The following is a 23522-nucleotide window of genomic DNA, read 5'->3' as shown; positions in this document are numbered from 1 at the left end:
ATGATATAGTAGAAGTGGATCAGATTGCTCAACAGTTTTTTGGCTGAGTGATCGTCTTCGGATTGTATTAAAAAAACATCAGTAAGCTCCATTCAAACACAAACAGAAAACCTAATGCTTTATTTTATGGGTCTGTAAAATCCAGTTTATTTCCAAATAATCAAAGTTTTTTTTTGGAAAGAACTATTCGGCAGTGATTATAGTTTATAGAGTAAGATCAGATGGTGTACTGTATGTTCAGATGTTTCTACAAGCCCAAATCAGAAAAGGTTGGGACGATATGTAAAATCTAACTTAAAACTGAAAATAGCGCTTTGCAAATCATCTGTGTCCTGTATTACATTGGAAACAATACAGCAGCACATGATTTGATGTGATACCTAATCAATTTTATTCTCTGTTCAAAATAAACATTCAATTTAGTTCTGATACCGGCAACGCATTCCAAAAAGAAGTTGGGACAGTAAAGCATTTACCACAGTGTGATGTTGCTGTTCCTTTTCACAACACTTAAAAGACGTTTAGGGACTGAGGACACCAAGTGATTAAATGTGTCAGGTGTCATTTTGTCCCATTCTCCCTGCAAACAATTCTTTAGGTGCACAACAGTCCCGGGTCTTCACTGACACATTTTGCATTTCAAAATGTGCCACACATTCTCTGTCGGGGACAGGTCAGGGCTGCAGGGAGACCAGTCCAGTACTCACACCCTTTTCCTCCACAGTCAGGCCTTGGTAATGTGCAGTATGAGGTTTTGCATTGTCTTGTTGAAATATGTGTGGGCGTCCCTGGAAGAGATGTCATCTTGATGGCAGCATACAGTATGTGGCTCCAACATCTCTCTGTAGTTTTCAGCATTAATGGAGCCATCACAGAAGTGTAAGCTACCATTGCTAAGGGCACTGACACAACCCCAGACCATGACAGACATTGGCTTTTGGACTTGTTGCTGGTAACAGTCTGGATGGTCCTTTTCGTCTTTTGTTCGGAGCACACAGTGTCCATTCCTTCTAAAAAAAAAAAAAAGACCTTAAGCACTGATTCATCTGACCACAGTACACGTTTTCACTGTGCAATGGTCCGTCCCAGATGCCTCAGAGCCCAGAGCAGTTGGCTGCACCTCTGGACACTGTTGACATAGGGCTTCCTTTTGGCACAGTACAGTTTTAGGCAGCATTTATGGATGTAACTACATAATGTACTGCCTGACATGGGTCTGCCAAAGTAATCCTGAGCCCATGTGGTTATATTGCTTATAGAAGAGTGACGGTTCTTGATGCAGTGGCTTCTGAGGGATCAGAGACCATGGTCATCCAGCTTAGACTTGTGCCCTTTACGCACTGAAATCCCTCCAGATTAGATGACATATCCAACTTCCTTCTTTGAGGAACATTGTTTTTAAACATTTCAATAATTTTCTCAAACCTATGTTGTCAAACTGGCGGTCCTCGGCCCATCTGTGCTCTTAAAGGGCTCGGCCTTTCCTGGATGCCACTTGTCACCTGTTGACATCACCTGTTCCAAACGGAATCATCAGTTCATTGTTTTACCTCATTACTGGCCCTGAAATGCAACCATCCCAACTTTAGTTGGAATAGGTTGCAGGCATCAGTACTGAAGTGAGTGTTTATAAATAAACTCAACAAACTGAGCTAATTAGAACAAGACCACTCTGAAAAAGCTGCCACCCTGTCATTTATACCAAACCACAACTCTCTGCCAGAAATGTATAAACATTTATCAGAAAATGTAAAATTTTACCAAAAGCCTAATTGTTTCTGTTACATGTGACATGTTTTGAGCAAAGGTTTAACAACCCCCAGTAATCAGAGTAGTCAGTGTTCACACATGTTATTGCTGAATAATCAATATTTATAGCTCAGAAGGTCGCTCCCTCCACCTAAGAGGTTCAACCAGGTTATCATGCCATAAACCTCACCAATCAAAAAACATTTCACACTGTAGTCAAACACTTCTCTCCTATGGGAAGGGCTAGTGTTTTGTGACCCATCTGTCCTACAACCAACTTCCTCGCTCTTTATACACCAAATCTGGACACTTTACCATTCAATTCAATGGGAAAGTATGTCCAAATTTCTGACTGGTCTTGTACGTCACCTTATTTCCTTTTTGCTTGTGTCATAATTTCTACAGCTACTAGAGATCACCTAATTACCCCATCTATCAGGACTGGGAGGTGCGGGAGGCATCTCCGTAACCATGTGTATAAGAATGATAATGACTAGTAATGGCTATTTTATGACATGACAACATTTGAACTGTCTGGTATAATTAGCAGGATCACCCCTGACTTAACCAATTATTTCTGTAACTTCATAAAAATATATTATAAAATCTGAAAAATGATGCGATAATTTCAACAAATATAGATTAATGTTAAATCTATCATGTTGACAGTTGATAATTACAAAAACTATTCAAAAAATGTAATTAATGGATATGTCTACCAATTGACAAAGTATGTTTTAAAAAAAAGATAAAGTCATCAGGCTTACTTGAGGGTCTCAAACAAAAATTAATGAACCAAAAAACAAACAAACAAAAAGCATGATCCCCTGTGAAAACTGGAAACTGAAAGATGTTGGGAATGATGTTTTCTCCTGGTAACTTCCTGTAGGGGCCCTGCATCCTGGGAATGATCTTTGAGAGCCAAACCCAGATAGCTTAATCAGATTAATGTAGATAAAATACAGTACTGTGCAAAAATATTAGACCACCATTAGATTAATTGTTTTAGCAATGTTATGATGATTATACTGTATGTATTTATCAGAATACAATTAGAAAATACAGGAAATGTGTACACAGTATTAAAAAACACAAAAATGTCAGAAAACACAGAAACAGGAGTGGAAGACCAAGAACACTGTCAGAATCTGATGAGAAGTTTCTCAGTGTTTCTTCAAGAGAGGGCGGAGGAAATCCAGCAAGGACCTGGCTCAGCATCTGGCAGCTTCGTCTGGAGGCCAAGTTGGTCCTTCCAAAGTCTGAAGAAGCTTGATCATGAGCAGCAGCCAAGAAGCCACTTTTTCAGAAGGGAGACAGGGAGAAAAGGCTGAGATATGCAAAAGCTCACAAAGACTGGAGTAAAGATCAGTGGAAAAGAGTCTTATGAAGTGATGAATCAAAGTTTGAAATGTTCAGGTCCAGTGGCCGACAGTATGTGAGAAGAAGAGTTGGAGGGAGGTGGAGGAATGAGACCTCATAGCCTTCAGTGAAACATGGTGGAGGGTCTGTCATGGTTTCAAGACTTCAACAGTTTCCCAGAAGAATTCAAGCTGTGCTAAGAGCAAAGGGAGGACACACTAAATACTGACTTTGGACTGTAGAAGCCAGTTTGTTCTGAAAATGATGTTTCTTGTGTGTTTCTGGCTACATCTCAATAAAAAGACTGAGAAATAAATATACATTTTCATTACAACCTTGCTAAAACAGCAAAACAAATGGTGGCCTAAGACCTAGGCACAGTATCACTTTGTATCACCAGCAGAGAAGACCATACAAGGATTAACAGTCAGTTCATTCAGACCTCAGATCTGCACAGCCATAACGTGAGGGGATGAGCGACTGAATGAAAATCGTTTGAGGACAGTAGTAATAATGAATAATGATGCAGACACTTTGAATGCCCCAGGGGAGCAAGATCTTCACTCTACAAGACATTTCACTGCCACATCTTTCAGTGACACAATACCACGCTAAGTGCACACAGGATGTCACAACAATACATAGTGTACATAAACGATGCTCAAATTGTGTTTTTTGTTGTGCAGGTGTTCACAGGTTTGGAACGTGATAATGAATTGATGTAAAAAAAAACAACTTCAGAACAGCTTTTCCGTGTCACAGAGCGCAGACATCGTCGGCATACATTAAACTTACATTTCCATTTATCTACTGCACATTTATATCTGGTCGCCAGCTACCACACAAAAGCCACAAGTGATTTCATCAAATGAACATTAATTCAAAGCAATGATTTTTCCCTTTACATTGTCCCTCCATAATTAGTTTGCCTAATCTTTTCTTAATAGCACACACAGAGGCAGTGCTGTGTTTTACCACAGCACCCGTACCAAAGTGCCCCCATTATAATTACTCTACATCCAACGTCCTGACCCTGATGACTGGCAAGAGCAGAATGTTCTAAAATGCCACAGTCTACAGGATGGGAGTGACTGGGACCTGCTCCTTTATCTCCTACACACACCTTGTGCTACTTCGAATCAGAACGTGTCAGAGGTGAAGGCCCTTGTGCACTTCTGCTTCCATTACGTTCTGCAGAGTGGGAGGATCTGATACAACGTTACCCACATGAAAGCCGTGATAATTTGCTCGAGCTAACATGTCTCTCTCTGCCTGACATGGCCTTGGGCGCTGAAGTAAATAAGGAAAGCTGCTTGAGGTAAGTCAGCCCGGATCCCATCTGGTTGCTGAGCGCTCTGCACCATACAAATTGCATTAGAGTTTTCCCCTCCCTCCTCACAATCGGTCGGTCCCTCTTGGGCCCTTTAGCCGACAGTGCTGTGCGAGTTAGAAGGCAAAGGGTTTTGGTAATTCAGTGAAGGTGTGTGGGTGAATGTAAATATCCAGAAACAAACAGCATTCAGTAAACAGCCAGGGATAACACAGAGGTTACAAAAGTCTTTCCACAAAACTCAATACAATATTTTCCATTTTTTAAGTTCTTTGACATGCTAAAGTTTCCATTTGTTGTCTCAACACATTGTATTTGTGGCTAATGACACATACTGTAACTTACAGTATGCCAAATAAACTATGTTTGTAAATGTGTGATTTAAATTAGCATCAATTAGCCTTCTAATTAAACAAGATCTACTGATGCTGGCATCTATCTATCTTAAACACAACTGCCATATAAATAAATTTTCTAACTGTGATTTAACCAGAAGCCTAGTAATGTGTCATTTCAACACCTGCCAAGTAGGAAAACAATCTTCTGATGAATGTCTAGTGATAATGTCTTGCACAGGTAATCCTTAGATTAAGTGAAAAAGTTGGCATCACCTTACTTTGAAATGGAAAAAAAGAGTAAAACAAAGAATTTTGTCCTCATCAAGTTAATATTTAATACCCATTCAACTAGTGCAAATGTTCCTTCATCAGAAGTAGTAACAAAAATGGTCAGACAGTGTATAAAAAGAAAGTTATGGTAAAATAATGAACCTCATATCAGTGCAAAAGTTTGTATCCCCCTTTATGAAGTGTTCTCTAATACTGTGTATGTCCTCCCTAACCTCCTCCAACCTCTCTGGGCTCCTTCTGAGCAGCGTTTGTATCCTTTCAGGTGTAATTTTAGCCCACTTCTCCATGGCATACTTGTTCCAAGTCTACCAGATTACTTAGTTGTCTGCTACGTACAGCCCTCTTCAAATCGATCCACAGGTTTTCAGTGATATTTAAGTCTAGAGATTGGGAAGGCCATGGTAAGAATAATACCTGTAAAATGTCCACAGCCTCAGTCTGTAATCTCCTTAAATCCCCTGCTCGCCCCAGTGGTCACATGGTGATGAGTTTACATGGTTCACTTTCCAACACAGACCATATTGTTGAGCTCAGAATCAACTATAATGTGACGCATGAGGGGATGAAGTGCTGCAGACTGAACATGGATTGAGCCTTTAAATATTAATTTCTTTGTTCAAATGTGGCTATTTTAATTATTAATAGTATAGATGCAAGGCAGAGGATTGTGGACTTTATAAATAACTTGATGATGAAAATTGAGAAAAAGTGAAAATACACAGCAGACCCCTGATCACAGTTTGGTACTGGAGGTAGCAGGTGTTGTGTTATTGTACACACCTGTGGGATACTACATATGCAGAAAACTGCTTAACTGGAACAAACAAATATTCTGAAGTAATGATTTAAATGGTTATGAAATCCCAAGTAGGGCTCCAACTAATGATTATTTTCATTATCTGCTGCTATGCTGATTATTTTCTCCATTAATTAGTCCATTTAGTCTATGAAGTGTTTAAAAACTGTACATGCTGCTGTGAGATCTTTTGAAAGAAAACAAACACATGGTCTAAAACAATGAGAATGAATGAATTATTAATCTGAATCCCATAATGTCCTCCAGACCCTGCTGACGGCCACCAGAGCGAGGCGGCGGCCGCTTCACTGAACATGCACTGTGATGTAAAGGTTTCCTTGCACACGTGGCATTGCCTCAGCATAGTCTTCTTTTGTGATGATGATGAGGTTTTTGCAATAGCGAATCCAGGGGTGTTACGTGGCAGGAATATGCTGATGACTGATGACTTGGGTGTTTATTCACTGAAATGTGAGGCAGACACTTGTGCCCGTTTTGTACTCACCTGACTCAAACTGCTCTCGAGACTTTGTAGAGCATTTACAAATAAATTCTGAATGTACAACTCAGACTACACAGGTTTAGTTGCCTTGAGTTATAAAAGCAGCAACTCACCTGCATATTCTCTCTTATTTGTGACACTTGCAAAGAGCATTTTCCGTGCTTCTTTCTATATTTCATACAGCACTTCATAAGGAGATTGAAGCTATTCTTCTTCCCTGACTGTATAGAATACGCTTTACTGTGCTGCCACCATCCCATACCCAGGACACCCTGCAGCTCCTAGTTTTAAAAGGCAAACAGTGAGTTGATGTTTGTTTGAGGAGTGTGTAAAATACCTATACTGAAAGTCTCCTCCAGGCCAAACACACAAAGCATTAACTGTCAGCCACTGAGTTCCTCTGCCTATCAAAAATCTCCATGGACTATTTAGCTGTCAGCCCCTCACTGCACCTCCCAGCTCCACTATTTTTAAACGAATTTGAGCAGAGCAGGTGTTGATTGACACCACAAACTCCCACTCTGTCTTCCCTCTGTCAGCACAACACTCACGTCTTTCATTTCCAGAGGATATGAAGGTAAGTTGAAAGATAAAATTACATTACAGTAAAAAATATAAAATGAGAAAAAAAAAATCCAAGTCCCTAGCCTAAGTTCAAGCCTATAATCAAAAACAGCACAGCAGGGAGGACGTTTACCGGATCTTCTCGCTTCCTTTCTGAATCCCACCGTGTGAAAACAGCACATTTTGAGGCACATTGTGAAATCCAGTCACACTGGCAACTTTGGCCTCTATTTGCTCAGCACAAGAGCAGTACAAGCGGTCTGAGTAAAGCATGTGCTGCATTTCATTGCAGCATACAGACCACATTTTATTAAGATGTGTCAGTTAGGGCAAAAAAAAAAAAAAAATGCACGCATATAGAGATCCAAGCAAATGTTTCAGTTGAGGGCCAAGCCTTTGAAATTGGTTTTAAAATGGATTTTACTTGAGCACTGAGAAACTCTCATCACTTATTCTGCAAAGCTGAAATACTGTCAATTATGTAGCAGAAAAGAACCAGTGCTTATTGTTATGTTGCTATATTGTTACGATCAATGCAACATGATGATGCAGATTTTGTAACACTTTTCTTGTGCATGCCTTTGCATACAGTGTAAACACAAACTACTCATGAAGGCTTAGAGGACTGTACTGATAACATGCCTGTTTTTACTAGATGTGGTAAATAAATCAGAGGAGCTATTGTGAAAGAAAACCACTGGGACTGCTGAAAGCATTCCAACTTCCAGCAAGGGCACAGCTTTTTGTGAGACTGACAAATACAAAATTACTTTAGAGAAATCAAAGAACACGGATGATGCGGGATACGTTTTGGTGAGAGGACAAAGCCTGTGCGCGTGGGAGACTGGAACACCAGCGCTGTTGTTTGACAAATGGTAATTATCATTTTTTTCCCCACTTTTGTTCCACTAATTGCAGTTAGTTTTGAAATTCATTATTACCTGCACGTCGAGACTGACTTCAATGAAACAGACCGAACATACTCCAAATTTCAACAATAAAAAAAAAAATAAATAAATAAATCCAGAATACAACTTACACACAGAAACACCAAAAAGTGTGGCCTTTGAATGAGTCTATCTGTGAGATCAATCAGCACAGCTGGTTGGTTTTTAATTCTGTCTGCCTCACTCTAGTCCCACTGCTCAAAACACACTTGCAGTTGTCTCAAGGCCAGACAAACACAGACTTCAATTAATCCACTTTGACTCCCTTCTTGCTCTGAGGTGTGCTGCTTTGAGAAAGGTCTGCCTCCACACACACAGACGGAGACACCGGCCTGACCTGCCTGAGAAGCCTAATAGAACACGTTGGCAGATGTGTCGCGGGAACAATTCACCTTGCCATCTGTTTTTCGGTGCTTCATCACCAAATCCTTCCCTCTCCGTCCTGCAATCAAGGACAGGATGAAATACAAGTCCCATTATGGGGAAGCAGCTAATAATGCATTATCAATTAGTCCCCTTGGCTACTGATCGATGCGCAGCAGGTGGTACAAGGCCATTTTGCTCATTTAGGACTATATTGTCCTCTTCCCCTTCTGATTCTCCCACTTCCTTCTGTTCATTAGATCCTGGCCCATGGGCCTATCGGTTTTTGCTTAAATTGCAGGAGGACTGTTTTTCAATATTCCATTAAAGATAATGTTTAATCACTGGTGTGTGGCCACAGCACCTTTAAGAAGACTCTGTCCTGAATTCACCTAAACGTTGACAACAAAATGACACCGAGCTGCTCGCTACTTTCACATTTCACTAGACGTCCTTCATGTGCTGGGACCTTCTCAACATCTCCGGTAAAGGTAAAGGTTTTTATCTGCATCAGTGCTGTTGACCTATACAGGACACCGAGGAAGAGAGGGAGAAAAATGTGCAACAGAGGAACAGAAGGATGCGAAAGTTGGTGCGAGAGAAGTGATTGGCTGCTATAATACCATGGATAAGTATTGAGGGATTAAAAGAAAGGTTGCAGATCATTTCAGCTAAGCCTAGCTTATCCCCCTTCAAATTCAGAAATTAAATATGTCATTGCATTACAATCCAGGATCTAGTCAATCAGAAAATACATATTTTACACAAATGGATCCTCGCTGGTTTGCTTAGCCCTGTGGCGCTGTAACATTATTAGTTCTATTCAGAAAGTGATGAATGATTTTAAAAGATTTACTGACTACGTCATGTGTGATATTTAGATGTCAGGGGATTGTTAGATGATGGGAGCCGGTGCTGATAAACCTGGGGATTAAAGGACGGGGGTTATACTCTATATTCCATTACAGGGGTTTGAAATTCTATGTATATATAAAGGAAAATTAAAGAGTTTATTAATAGCACATGATTCCAGTGTAAACTCTTAAAGTACAAGGCAGAAACAGTGGGTACGGAAAGTATTCAGACCCCCTTAAATTTTTCACTCTTTGTTATATTGCAGCCATATGCTAAAATCATTTAAGTTCATTTTTTTCCTCAATGTACACACAGCACCCCATATTGACAGAAAAACACAGAATGTTTGACATTTTTGCAGATTTATTAAAAAAGAAAAACTGAAATATCACATGGTCATAAGTATTCAGACCCTTTGCTCAGTATTTAGTAGAAGCACCCTTTTGAGCTAATACAGCCATGAGTCTTTTTGGGAATGATGCAACAAGTTTTTCACACCTGCATTTGGGGATCCTCTGCCATTCCTCCTTGCAGATCCTCTCCAGTTCTGTCAGGTTGGATGGTAAACGTTGGTGGACAGCCATTTTCAGGTCTCTCCAGAGATGCTCAATTGGGTTTAAGTCAGGGCTCTGGCTGGGCCATTCAAGAACAGTCATGGAGTTGTTGTGAAGCCACTCCTTCGTTATTTTAGCTGTGTGCTTAGGGTCATTGTCTTGTTGGAAGGTGAACCTTCGGCCCCGTCTGAGGTCCTGAGCACTCTGGAGAAGGTTTTCGTCCAGGATATCCCTGTACTTGGCCGCATTCATCCTTCCCTCGATTGCAACCAGTCGTCCTGTCCCTGCAGCTGAAAAACACCCCCATAGCATGATGCTGCCACCACCATGCTTCACTGTTGGGACTGTATTGGACAGGTGATGAGCAGTGCCTGGTTTTCTCCACACATACCGCTTAGAATTAAGGCCAAAAAGTTCTATCTTGGTCTCATCAGACCAGAGAATCTTATTTCTCACCATCTTGGAGTCCTTCAGGTGTTTTTTAGCAAACTCCATGCAGGCTTTCATGTGTCTTGCACTGAGGAGAGGCTTCCGTCGGGCCACTCTTCCATAAAGCCCCGACTGGTGGAGGGCTGCAGTGATGGTTGACTTTCTTTGACTTTCTACAACTTTCTCCCATCTCCCGACTGCATCTCTGGAGCTCAGCCACAGTCATCTTTGGGTTCTTCTGTACCTCTCTCACCGAGGCTCTTCTCCCCCGATAGCTCAGTTTGGCCGGATGGCCAGCTCTAGGAAGGGTTCTGGTCGTCCTAAACGTCTTCCATTTAAGGATTATGGAGGCCACTGTGCTCTTAGGAACCTTAAGTGCAGCAGAAATTTTTTTGTAACCTTGGCCAGATCTGTGCCTTGCCACAATTCTGTCTCTGAGCTCTTCAGGCAGTTCCTTTGACTTCATGATTCTCATTTGCTCTGACATGCACTGTGAGCTGTAGGGTCTTATATAGACAGGTGTGTGGCTTTTCCTAATCACGTCCAATCAGTATAATCAAACACAGCTGGACTCAAATGAAGGTGTAGAACCATCTCTGGGATGATCAGAAGAAATGGACAGCACCTAAGTTAAATATACGAGTGTCACAGCAAAGGGTCTGAATACTTATGACCATGTGATATTTCAGTTTTTCTTTTTTAATAAATCTGCAAAAATGTCAAACATTCTGTGTTTTTCTGTCAATATGGGGTGCTGTGTGTACATTAATGAGGAAAAAAATGAACTTAAATGATTTTAGCATATGGCTGCAATATAACAAAGAGTAAAAAAATTTAAAGGGGTCTGAATACTTTCCGTACCCACTGTATGTAGCATCCGACCATCTTCTGTTTTCACTGTAGAAGCCTCGTCAATATCCGGTTCAATCAACAAAGAAAATATAATCTTCACCCATCTTTATAAGGCAGTTGCTGATGCTTATTGAAATAGCAATGTGAAATGCCTGCATTTTCCACCTGAGAGGGTCTGCCGCAGAGGTGACAATGTGATGCATGGATCAAAATCATTTCCATCAACACTGGCAGATGAAATGCAAATACAATCAAATCAGTCCAGCCTATACAACAATCCTCTGCTCAAATGCCAATCTCCCTTCTCTTCATCCTGTGTCTGATGAGAAATCATAGTGTGGGAGAATCTCCTAATCTATGCAAACACACTGTCATCATTGATTTGTTCGGAGGGGATATGTCTTTATTAGAACTTGCCTGATGTCTCTGTTTCTCTTGTTCTATAAAGGATGACCCGCGAGAGAGACAGAGCCGACCAGAGCTTTGGAAGCCGTCACAGCCATAACAATTGAGATAAGTTACTGAGGACAGGTAATGAGAACCGATAGACTTGAGCATGGATCGATATTGGACACTGATACCAAGAGAGGAAGGACAAATTGTGACATCTCTGTCCTTTTCCATGTTCGCATGAGCTTTTGAAACAAATGGTCCTGCGTGTGTGTATGTGTGGGAATACTGGTGGATGTGTTTGGCAGGGTTCGCACACCAGAACAGGGTGCCAGTCGAACTGTAACTGAGCAGCGCACACAGTCAGCTGAAGCAGCTCTTTTGTATTTCCTGCACTAAATCGGTTTTGATAAACAGACCTGTCTGATGAGGGCAGAGGTCACGTCTGCTGTAGATGGTTATCCACATGTCATGTTTTCTACCGTAGGAGCTTTGAATACTGAGCAGTCTGACTGAACACGGTCTGCACTTCAGACCCTGGTCAGTTATTAATTTAAACCCTTCCAGTTACTTTGACGTTTGCCTGAGTCTGCTGGGAGTGAACATGAATGGAGTTTGCCGAATACTGCCAGTTAATCTCTGAAACATCTACCTTTTCCATATTACTCCAACTAGGTTCTGCCATGTGAAGGAGAAGGAATTATTGATTACAGCGTCCACTGTCTGATCCATTTGTTTTCCCATTCGATATCCTTTAGTGATGAAAACATGCACAGAAGTGATTACGGAGGACTGTGGGAATCCCTCAGCATTCTCAGAGCGGATAACATAGCAGCCGACAAAAGATTCCTTCAAGTGCATTGGTGATCAGGTGTGCATTTGAAAACAGCCAATCTAGCTCAACTTTCAGCTTATGTTGCAGACATAAGCCTCAAAATCTGTTCCTCACTGCTTTTTATATTTGTAACACTCAGGAATTTACTAGATGTAGTATATTAAAAATCCTTACCATTACATTAAAAGAAGATAAGCAGGAAAATAAACAAAATTCAGGCTTCATACTTTAAAAGCAGAATGAGTGACATTACATTTTACCTAGTGAATATGATACAAGCTGAAAATGACACAACTGTCTATCAAGCATATGATATTTTACATTGTGGCAATATACTGTACACCGATCATCCATAACATTGTGACAGGTGCAGTACTGGAAATAACACTGATTATTTCATTACAGTGGCACCTTCCAGTGTGTGGGGTATATTAGGGCAGAGAAACACCAAGCTGACGGTCGGCTGTCGGCCACCCTCGGGCCATCGGTGACCGTCTGTTGGGGGTTGTCTTCCCAGTGTGTCCTGCACCATTGGCACTAGTCGGGCCCTGTCCATGGATTTCTGGCCAATTTGACATGTTTAATCGCCATCAGCCCATTGGGCCTCGTCGGTGAAAGAGAGACCGCTTTGATTAGCTGTTCAGATTTAGAGATTCAATGCATGAGAAGAGGAGCGGAAGTGACGAAAGTAAAACAATGAAATCAAGAGGGCCTTCATGGAATCTGAACATTTCCAGTATGATAAACTTTCCCAAGGGCATGGCAGAAATTTTTAAAATTGGAGGTTTCATTTATTTCCAGCTCTTGACACAGGTTCGGGAAAGCCCTGTGAGCTTGCCACTGTAGTATACATGATTTCACTCATTTAGTGTGGTTTCTCCTGTTTTATCACCTCCTCCTCTTCCTTTCTTCCTCCAGTAAAGTAAAAGCCCACAGGCTGACAAAACCAGTGCATCTGCAACTTCTTGTCAGACATTTTTGATTTGAAGTAGCACTAAAGAGTCTGTAGTCTGTGCAGTATGTTCCAATGTCACTTTTTGACCCAACTGGCCCGGACATTTGGTGACGGGAGGTGACGCAGCAGTCAACCTTCTGGCAACAGGGTCATGGACGCCCAAGGCTCACTGGTGATGAGGTTGATCTACTGTAGATTAAATATTTAAATTCCATTTGCACTTTTCAAAAGAGTAAAATTTGTTAAAATTTTTGTTAGAATGGGTGAAAATGAGAAATTCTGTACATTGTTCTCTATGAAGAGGAACATTCAGTGACTATAGTGGTGATATCACACCTAGAGTGAGGAGGCTGTTGAATATGTCTAAAAAAATTGAACTGTAAATGAAATACTGACAAATTCACATACTTTATCACACAGATGCAAAACCGATAAAAATTAAAACTTGTATTGCAATAAAGCAGTTCTACTTAGTGATTTGCAACATCACTTCGCAGAAGCCCAATAAACCCAGAGATGTTAAAGGGAGATCTACCTTGATATACGTAAGTGATATGTTTGAGAGATTTATCTCACCTCATGTTGCTCATCACTGTATAAAGAAATGAGGATTATTATATTTTGCAATAGATTTAAAGTAAAGTAACACCAACTTTTCCCCCCAACTTGCTCAAATTCAACCTTATTCTGCTCCATTTTAAGGTTGCGATTGATCTTCAGTGGGTAAAAAAAGCTTTTATGTATGCTGCTCCACCTGCCTGGAACCTTGGGAGATTATATATAAAACCTGAAAAATTTGGTCTCTTTATGAATTCAAATGATTGCTGCAGAAGCTCTGTGCTCTCTCTTCTGGCTACTGATGTTTTGGGGTATTTCTGAATGTGAGTTTGTCAACGGAAGTTATTGTTTATTGGTAATAGACATTTTAGTCATTGTTTCATCTGTATTATGTTGTATGTGAATCTCCTACATTGGCCAGAGCACTCCTGGAAAAATAAAATGTTTTTATTCCTAATGAGATTTTCCTGTTTAAATAAATAGACTGAATATAAAATAAATACATTTTGACCCCAATTTTATTTTTACATATTATAATTATTGGTTTAAATGTGACTTTATATTTTTACAAAACTCGAGGGTTGTGAAATGTTTTCAGGAGCAAATTCAGAGATGCGTTTTCAGCTAACAGCACCACTAATGTTGTAAGTAATAAATAATTGTTAACATATGCAGTGACAAATCGATAACACAGTTCTACACAATGCTTCTATTTTGGTAGGACTGCTTATTATACACCAATAATGGATCATTGATATTATTAGATAATATTTCCTTTTATGTCTAATCAAACGATGTTGGTGATGGTGATGGTGACAGTGATGATGATGATGATGATCAAAGACAAAGAAGAGTCCTCATGGTGAAGCAGAACTAATGTGAGCATCATCAGCAGCAGCAAGTTTTTTTACTCTGATATGTCTGTATGCCACTTCCATTATTTTATTGTTGGAATTAAGAGCATTAACTCTATGCACAGGAACAAAGATCCTTGATTAGAATCCCCATCACTTTGAAAACGCCAGCCAATAAAACTGGGGACGGTATCTTAGGATCGTTTTGACTTTTGGCAACTGGTCACATGGGTCCCTCTAGTATCTACATCCATTTACATGGAGAAAACAATCATGGATTCTGTTCAGTGTAAAGCACGGGCAGAAACAACCACTCAGAGTCAGGCAGAAAATCTCTTAGAGAAATGGGCTATTTTGAGAAGGTGATTTTTCACCATTAACACTGGGTATAAATTGTCAATCAATTTTTGTCAACTTCGGTACGTCTCCGAACTCTTCAGTCCTTCCTCCTTTATCAGACATCTTCTGGGGTGACAGAAGTCCTGGTTGCTTGGCAACAGGTACGAAATTAGTCCTGTGGTGACCAGGGTGAGAGGACAGCTTGACAAGGCTGCACACTAATCTTTCTATGTTTGTGAGGACAGTCATTGATATAATTCATTCCCTAGCCCCTTACCTTAACCTGAATCTAATTCTAACCTGAACCATAAACCCAGGTCTTAGCCCTCAAAAAGCCCTTTGAAGTTGTGAGGACACATACACACGCTGTGTTTTCATTCCTTGTGGGGACTTTACATTGACTTACATTTATTTTCTGTACACTTATCGTAACCTTAACCATAACCACTACTTTCCTAACACGTAACCCTAATACTTAACCTAACGCCTAACCTCATCCTAACCCTAAGCCATGTTGCCACCCAAAAATTCAGTGATTTCCTTGTGGGGACCAGCCTCTGGTCCCCATACACATAATGTAAAAAACACAAAGGCACACACACACACACACACACACACACACACACACACACACACACATACCTGTGTGCCTCATATGTTCCTAGCAAGAAAGGGGATTAAAGGGAGCCATCATTAAACTCCTCAGGGCAGTGCTGACATTAAACAGCAGAAGTGCCGCAGAGATCGATGTGGGTACCTTGGAGCAGCCATACCTCTGGACAACCATGTGGCCTTCATAACAGCACCACCCCACATATGATGCATTCATCAAAGGCAGCGCGACCACAGAGTGATGTGCAGAGCTGCAAGGAGGCCCTGAAACTTTACAGGATTTGAAGAGAGTCCTCACTGCTCCAGGGCTCCATGGAACCCGGCACGACAGATTTGTTTCACAGACAAATAAATGCTGACTATAACAGCTCATAAGCACATGGCAAATGGTTCATCGTCATTAAACGTTGGCACAGTGTTGTTGTTTTGGTGATGTGATGTTCCCATAAAGTGTTTATGGGGCACATCGTGTTCTTGACAGAACGTGGTATTGACAAAACGCGATTCATATTCATTGTATCAAAGTTAAGTAACCCATTCCACAATGTCAACAGTCTGTAGGCAAAAATAAGATAAAATAAAATCAAATCAAAGCCACACATCACATCCTAACCAGGCTTCGTGTGTAATCACAGAACACTGTAATAATCTGGTTTTGCAGTTGGTCATCAGTGTCTCTCCTGCCTCCAATCTTATTTTGAAAGCTAGATTTACTTATTTTGACTGTATTAGTAACAGGAGACTGTGCATGTTCTGCCAGCACAAATATGAATTTTAGAAAATGCTCACATGTTCACAAGGACTTTACAGTTTTAGAGGCTATTTTGTGTAAGCTTGAGCTTTAGTTATACTTCAAACTGAATTAATTTAAATATATTAACAACGAATTTCTCCATACAATTTGATCACATTTCATCAGGCTACTCTGCTTTTCCTTGTCTGTAGTTTATCATCATTCATATATTGTTAAAGAGCCACCCATTTAACCAGTATACTGCCAGAGAAACCAGCATTCTGCAGAAGACGTTTTGCTGGGGAAACTAGAGTTCCCACAATCCATTACCTGATTTCAGAAACTAGGTTTCTTGTTTACGGCAGTAACTGGTTACAGTTACAGACTAAAATACAAGAAAGGTAGGAGAAAAGTAATAAAACAATCACCAAGGCTTTAACTTTACTTGGGGCTAACTGATTTTGAAAATTATTGCAAAGTTTAACCACTAATTTTGCCACAGACTGTTGATATTGGCATTTTTGAACTGTATCACTTCCCTCAACAACTGTCATAAACCACGAGTAGAGCTGCTAATGAAACAACAAAAGAAGGATGACGGCATTGGGAATTGATCAAATTTTATCAGTGTTGACTCTGTGACAATCCCTTCCTAATGATCCAAATCCACAAGCATTCCCTTGTGTGTTCACTTTCTGTTCTCATACCCGGAACTACAACTGACATTTCATACTCTTATTGCCCATGTTCACAACAGCCTGACTCCAAAATGACTCCAGCATTCAAAACTGTGCCTAACACACAAACAAACCAAACTAATGAAGACGGAGTGTGAGTGACAACAAGGCTGTGACATGACGAGCTTAACAGAAGATGCAGGGCGTCTTCAGCTCTCCTTCCACCTGACCTGTAGGTGAAATGCTCAGAACAGTGACACAAACTAGACTCTATAAAAACACAGCCACATTTTAGTCTCTTCGAACTTCTGTAGTACAAGGAAACAAGCTTATGTACCATAGAGAGCTGCAGCTTAAATCACTGCCTCAAAGTAAGTTGTGCAGCAGAGAATAAAAAAGAAAGAAAACACTGCATGTGCAAGAGAGTCAGCATGCACGCCAATCAAAGCTCATTATGGAAGGAAGAATATTTGTTTTCATTCGTAAACTAGATCCGAAATCCTCACCTACCAAAGTGTCATGTTGCAGTGCCACCTTGCCCCCATGACATTTTTTAATGACAATTCTTGTGCATATTTGTTGAGCTGCTGTATGCTAATTCCAAACCCTGTGGACCAGATGTATAATATGTTACACACTGATCTCTTAATCTCACTGTGCGCATAATGTATAAAAAAAAAAAATGCTTAAATTACCCTTCACATTTACCTCCATTAAACACCTACCCTTTGTATTTCCATGTGTATGTATGCAGATGTGGATGGGTGTGCATCTTTTTGTTGAGTCCAGTGTCTTTTTTTAATGCACATTTTTGATAATTATAGCTACATTTGCATGCATGTGTTCCTGCTCCCCCAGAAAAACCTGTCATTTCCACATTTCTCATTCTCAGTCAGTTGTCAGGCTGTGAATGGGTGGTTTGAATTTGCAGATCACTGCTGAGTCACACCACATCAATGTCATACATGTTTATGACACTGATGGCAGAGGCGGGGATTGCAGCTCAACAGAGAGAAAAACAAACAGTTCTCCAAGGTGAGCGAGAAGATTTCTGAGACTGAAACCAATGTGCTTATTATGAGACTGGCAGGCAAAATAGGCTGGAGGATGCGCCAAGAGCCTGATGGAGCACAGTAATCACTGGCAAATTGCAAACCTTATTTTAAGCATGCACTTTACATAATGTATATATGGAGGTGCACATCACACATCCGCACTAAACAACACTCAAAAACAGATGAAAACAACTCCGCTGAAAAAAGGCACAGGAGGAGCCAAGTTTGAGCCAAATTAAACGGAAATGAATTATTTTGACTGTGTTTCTAATAATTTGTCCACTCCCTTTATATAAAGATAGTTTGTGTACCTGTGGCTGGGTCAATAGTCCTTTCAATCAGGTGGTCGTCCTGGTGAACCCACTCGCCGTTGCACTTAAAGTAGATCTGTGTGGCTGGGGTGGAGCGGCAGGTCAGTGTCACCGGCTTGTTCTTCACGATGTATTCGTCCTCCGGCTCCACCAGGAAGTGAGGTAAGAGGTCCGAGAAGGCAGCAGGAAGCGTTGCTGTGGCAGTGTGCTCGGAACCTTCAGAGAATAAAAGGAGCAGAGGTTTTAGAGGGATATCAAATAAAAATGAAAAGGCTTTCATGTTGTCATGAAAGCAGGAGCTGAACCTTTCCTGCTTAGCTGTTGTGGCTGCTTCACTAGTAAAGGAAAATGCAACAGATATTAAATATATAATGCAGAGATTCAATGTCCTTGGTGAATTGCAGCTCACACATATGCATATGAAAGAGGCAGAAGAAGACCGAGACAGATGGACAGACAGAGTGAAGAAGAGAGACGGAGCTGTGTGGAGGAGAGTTGGCAGTGATAGAGCTCGGCCTTGTGTGCCCTTGGCTGGCTCGGAGGAGTAGTGGAGTTGGTGTCTTTACTCCAGCTCTTAATCACAGCCCTTTAACATCACTGCTGATGGACTGGTGCTGATAATCCCAGCACAGCGACTAGGCCACTACGTTACTGCGCTTCAACCAAGACGCTTAGTCTACTCACATTAAGCAAGATGGGATGAGATGGAAGACGTAGGAAATGACTGACAGCTCGCTACAAGGGACCTTATATTCCCATCCTATAGGTAAAAGCAGTTTCTATTCCTCCTCTAGAGTCTTGTATGGCGTATCGGAGATGTGAGGAACAACACAGCTTCACCGTGCAGACGTACAGGAGCTGTCCATTAGGCCATTTCTATGATTTACAGCATACTTTTATGCTCACTGACAAATGTTCAACACAAATGCTGAATGACATAACGGAGCCAACAGTGCACACATTCTTCCTCGATGAATACAGTTTCCCTCTCTCTAAACATACTAGCCTTGTGCAAGAGACAGTGCGAGGACACACAATAGAGTAGAAAGAGGGAAATAACCTCTTTATACCACAAGCACTCAGGGGAGCCTGGTAAATCCCAAAATAAAACCCCTTTAAAAGGAGTGTAATATTAATTTACTGCCCCGAATCCAATATGGCTGACAACCCAGGCATTAACAACCTTCTCCATCACTCCCTGTGCAGCAGGAGAACGGGAGTCCACATCTCATAATGAAACGGCAACACTCAAGCTGACCTTTCTCTCCTCCCTCTCTCTTCCTCATCCCTCACGCAGCCGTCGTTCATCCTTGCAGCTTGCGGATGCTGGGGTCAGAGATAATATTACATTGCATCATAAACACCAATCTTTGGATAAAGACATTATCTGTCAGTTCCTCCCCCACTACACGTTATATTGTCTCTCCTTCCCCCCCTTTTTTCTTTTTACCCGTGTGCTGAGTTGCTAATTTATCAAGATGAGATACACTGAAGCACGTTGCTGCTGCCACCACTGAACCCCATTAATGTTTCGTGTACATGTTTAACTCTTAATGAAAACTAAATGTTCTGTGTCCAATGAACGACATACATCACTTGCTGACACTTTCCCTTTTCCCCCATTTTCCAAGCACATTTTCTTATTGCATTTGCAGAGAAGAAAATGTCATTAATATGTATAATATCAGAACAACACAACTTACTTTCATTATTTACTATGTATGTGAGTGTGTGTTTCTTGTCTCATGGAGTTGAGGAAGAGGCCACACAGTTCATCATGAATAGTGAGTATAATTGCTCTAGCGGATAGCTGAAACTTTGCTAATAAACAGTGAGGGACCAGTACAGGTCAGGTTGTTTGAAAGTGTGTTAGTGCTAATGACAACGGCTTCTTCTAATGGGCCAGCTTCCAGCTTTGTGACCACAGCCATTAGCCGGCTGGGCTGACCCTCTGTACTCCCTGTAGACTGAAGACGACAGCTCAGTAAAACAGTGGGCGAGCCTACCTCACACCTGCCAGGGTAATCATCTCATAGCGGACAGGTGATGTCAAAGCAGAGAGAAACCAAAGCCGCCTGAGACACCTGACGAGCTGTGAGAACGGCTTCGTGAACTCCCGATGCTGTTAACACCCTGCTGGCTTCTCATTTGCAGGGGTCACATTCATTGTGAACTCAACTTTTGATGATGGTTCCAATTTGTGTTTGTGTGTGTATGCGCTTGTGGTGGGGGTTATTCTTCCATTTTAGTACATGCACTTTAGGTTAATGAGGTTAAACATGTAATTTCTTTAGAGGAGTAAATTGTCATTTTATGGGCGGGCATTCTAGTCACGCACTGCTTTATATCAAACCCATAATGGAGGGCTGATGCGTAGTAAATTGGCTCGTATTATTGTCACGACACAATGTACTTCAAAGTCAGTGTGTGCACGGACCCACACAAACACACATGGAGTATCAGCCACTTAACAGACTTCTCATGGGTCAATGCACAAATCAAACAGACATACAGCAGCTCCGTGGGCATCGCATTAGAATGCACTGAAGGTGATTGGCTCAAGCCGTCATTAATTGCGAAATGCACCTGTGTTCATTGCCAGATCACCGTGTACACACACAAACAACAAACACCGGACGTTAAATGTCTCCCTTGTTGATCTTTCGGCCAATGAAGATGATTTAATTGGCGCAACATAGTGGATGTGTTGCAGGGGCCCAATAACCATTACGTCCTGTAACTGTGCGGTTCCTTGCACAGTTGCTAAAAGTTAAATAAAAAAAAAATCACGGATATTAAGTTTGATTCTTGTACATTTTAAAAGAAAGACATCAGGTTGTGACCTGATATTTGTCTGCAGCTGCCATTCTCTCGAGAGGCAATTCAACTGACCTACACACACAGCAAGGGTGTGCTGAGCCATGATGTCCAGGGCAGATTTCCTACTGTCCACAGACCCCCATGTCTCATCTGTCCAACTGACCACATCCAGAAGAGGAGAAGATAAAGTGGGTGATGCAGTCAAAAATGCCCAAAATATATATATTCAAAAGTATAAAGTATTCCTGTAACTGCTGTAACTGTATAGGAACACACACCACTGTATTTGAAAAAGCAAGCAGGAGTAGATTTTCACAAATGTTGCTGCTTTGTACATGTCTTTTGTTACCATCCATCTTCAATATTTCCTAAAGATTTTTACTTTAATGTCACCTACTGTACACTTTCCAGGAGCAGGGATCGTTTTTGTACGCACACAAACCTCAAGTCTTGTTCTGAAATTTAATTCCCCACTTCTCCTCTGCTAGTATCAGTGTGCCACATACTGTTAACTTTCATTATCACCATTTGTAAAATAAGCATTTATTTTTTAATTTTGCTCATTATCTACTTTTGGAACAGAACTGCTGAATGCACCATAGAACGAGGGTGTCAGCGGGAAGAAAGACCATAGCTGCGGAGAAAATAACTCTCCTTTGAGTTTCTCCCTACTGGCACCAACACATTGTGCCCCCTTTGGAGCCAATTACATTTTTTTAACAACGTCATGTCCCCAAAGGAAAGCATCATTGAGCAATCACTGGGCATAATTTACATCACAGTGATGAACAGCAGCTATAACAAGTGTTTTATGACACCATCAGCACCTTACAATGTCCTCTAAAATTAATTCTATTTAAATTACTATCCAGAATTTTAAACCATCCCAGGTTTAGCTGATAACAACAAAGCCCAAATAAAACCTATTGCTTTTGGGTTTGCTCATGTGGCTTTCTGAATGCCCAGGTTCTGTGAACAGGAGCATTATTTATATATAGTTATAAATGCTATCAATAAGCCCCTCACAAAATTAACAGGAGCAATCAAGCATAAGGAAAGCAGCAGAAATGGGGAGTGTAAGCGAAAGAAGGCTCCATCCGCCATCATATATAATCTGGAGCATGGCTGATTGATGTATGTTTGTCCCCAGATGACAAATATTTACTCCTCCGTGTGTCTGGGAATCAGAATAAATTTTTCAATGAGAGAACCATGCTTCAACAAGCACACATTCATTCTCTCTGTCAAACGCACACTCTCCTGTATACTGTACACACACACACACACACACACACACACACACACATTCATGAAGCTGAAACCAAAAGAGCATGCACGTGTAAAAAGAAAAAAACAAAAAGCTGCTCACAAACAGTTTTACCTTTCTCTCAATCAATGACAAATGTATGCACAAAAGCAAAAATGCAGATTCACACAAGAACACCATCAAATTTGGATACCATACAATATTCCCAGTCTTTTAACACTGGACTGGGAAACAATCAATCACTGGCAGTAAAAAAAAAAGCAAAACACTTTTATAGAGAAAAGGCTCCAATGCATTACATAAACACGTAGGAAAAATGGCACCCACAGCAACCAACTTAATCACATCACGTTTGCATCAGTGGTGGAGGGATGCAGGGAGGCTTTAAAGAAAATAAATATGAGGGCATGAAGGACAGAAGGGGAGGAAGGGACTAGGAAGACGGGGGTGAATATGTAAATTATTCCCACACATGCCACATGTGATGTTATTACAACTTTCTCCCATTTAAATGAATAGAAAATTGACTGCTAAGCACGTACACTGATGCAGAGCTGTACATTGTGTGCCGATATTAATTCACGACGACGACGACACCCTGCCTAGAATGTTCCCTGACGAGAATATTTCCATGACAGATCCGCTCCTGAAACTCGGGTCACATCACTAACTTTGAGAATTACCATCAAAAGCTTGCAACATGAATCATCTCTACCTCATCCGACAGCACTCTAAATGATTAAAGTCTGTGTTTCTGGATTATGCTGCTAAACAGTTTGTCAACACATGAAAAAGATTAGGAACCGTGAGTTGTGTAAATACAGTGCATGGCAACACTACTGAGGAGACACACCTTTGAACAGGAGCTTACACATCTGCTAATTCCAGTTTACCCGTTTTTATTTATTAATTTTTCCTGTCTCCTATTTGAAGCAACATCTCAGCAGGGGGGTCTAGGCGGGGAAGCAATTTCGTGCAGTCTACCTTTGCCACCGGCGCTGACACTCCCCGATGCCTTCACTTCAGCTCGCCTTTCAAGACGCTGCCGTTTTGAAAGGTACAAAACCTATGAGTCCATTTTAAATTCCTGTTAACATAAAAGAGCTGACAGTTTCAGAGCTGTGTGCAAGTGATGAAGGCTATATGCGAATATAATTGTCCATGTCTGTACAAATGTGGGTGCATAA

The 23522-nt window shown here is 41.0% G+C and overlaps 1 protein-coding gene across 4 annotated transcripts in view; it reads right to left on the bottom strand.

The window, feature by feature from the left end:
- The window catches only part of unc5a (unc-5 netrin receptor A), a 132346-nt gene that overhangs the window by 46834 nt on the left and 61990 nt on the right, over nt 1–23522 (bottom strand). For all 4 annotated transcript variants that reach the window (XM_020595479.1, XM_020595488.1, XM_020595497.1 and 1 more), the window contains exon 2: nt 18249–18464. In XM_020595479.1, coding sequence (XP_020451135.1) covers nt 18249–18464 — 216 coding nt within the window. The remainder of the gene's footprint in view (nt 1–18248; nt 18465–23522) is intronic.

This window comes from Monopterus albus, unplaced genomic scaffold (genome assembly GCF_001952655.1).
Source record: "Monopterus albus unplaced genomic scaffold, M_albus_1.0 scaffold2.1, whole genome shotgun sequence".
Lineage (NCBI taxonomy): Eukaryota > Metazoa > Chordata > Actinopteri > Synbranchiformes > Synbranchidae > Monopterus > Monopterus albus.
The sequence above is the reverse complement of the archived record's forward strand: the minus strand, read 5'-3'. Positions and strand labels throughout refer to the sequence as shown.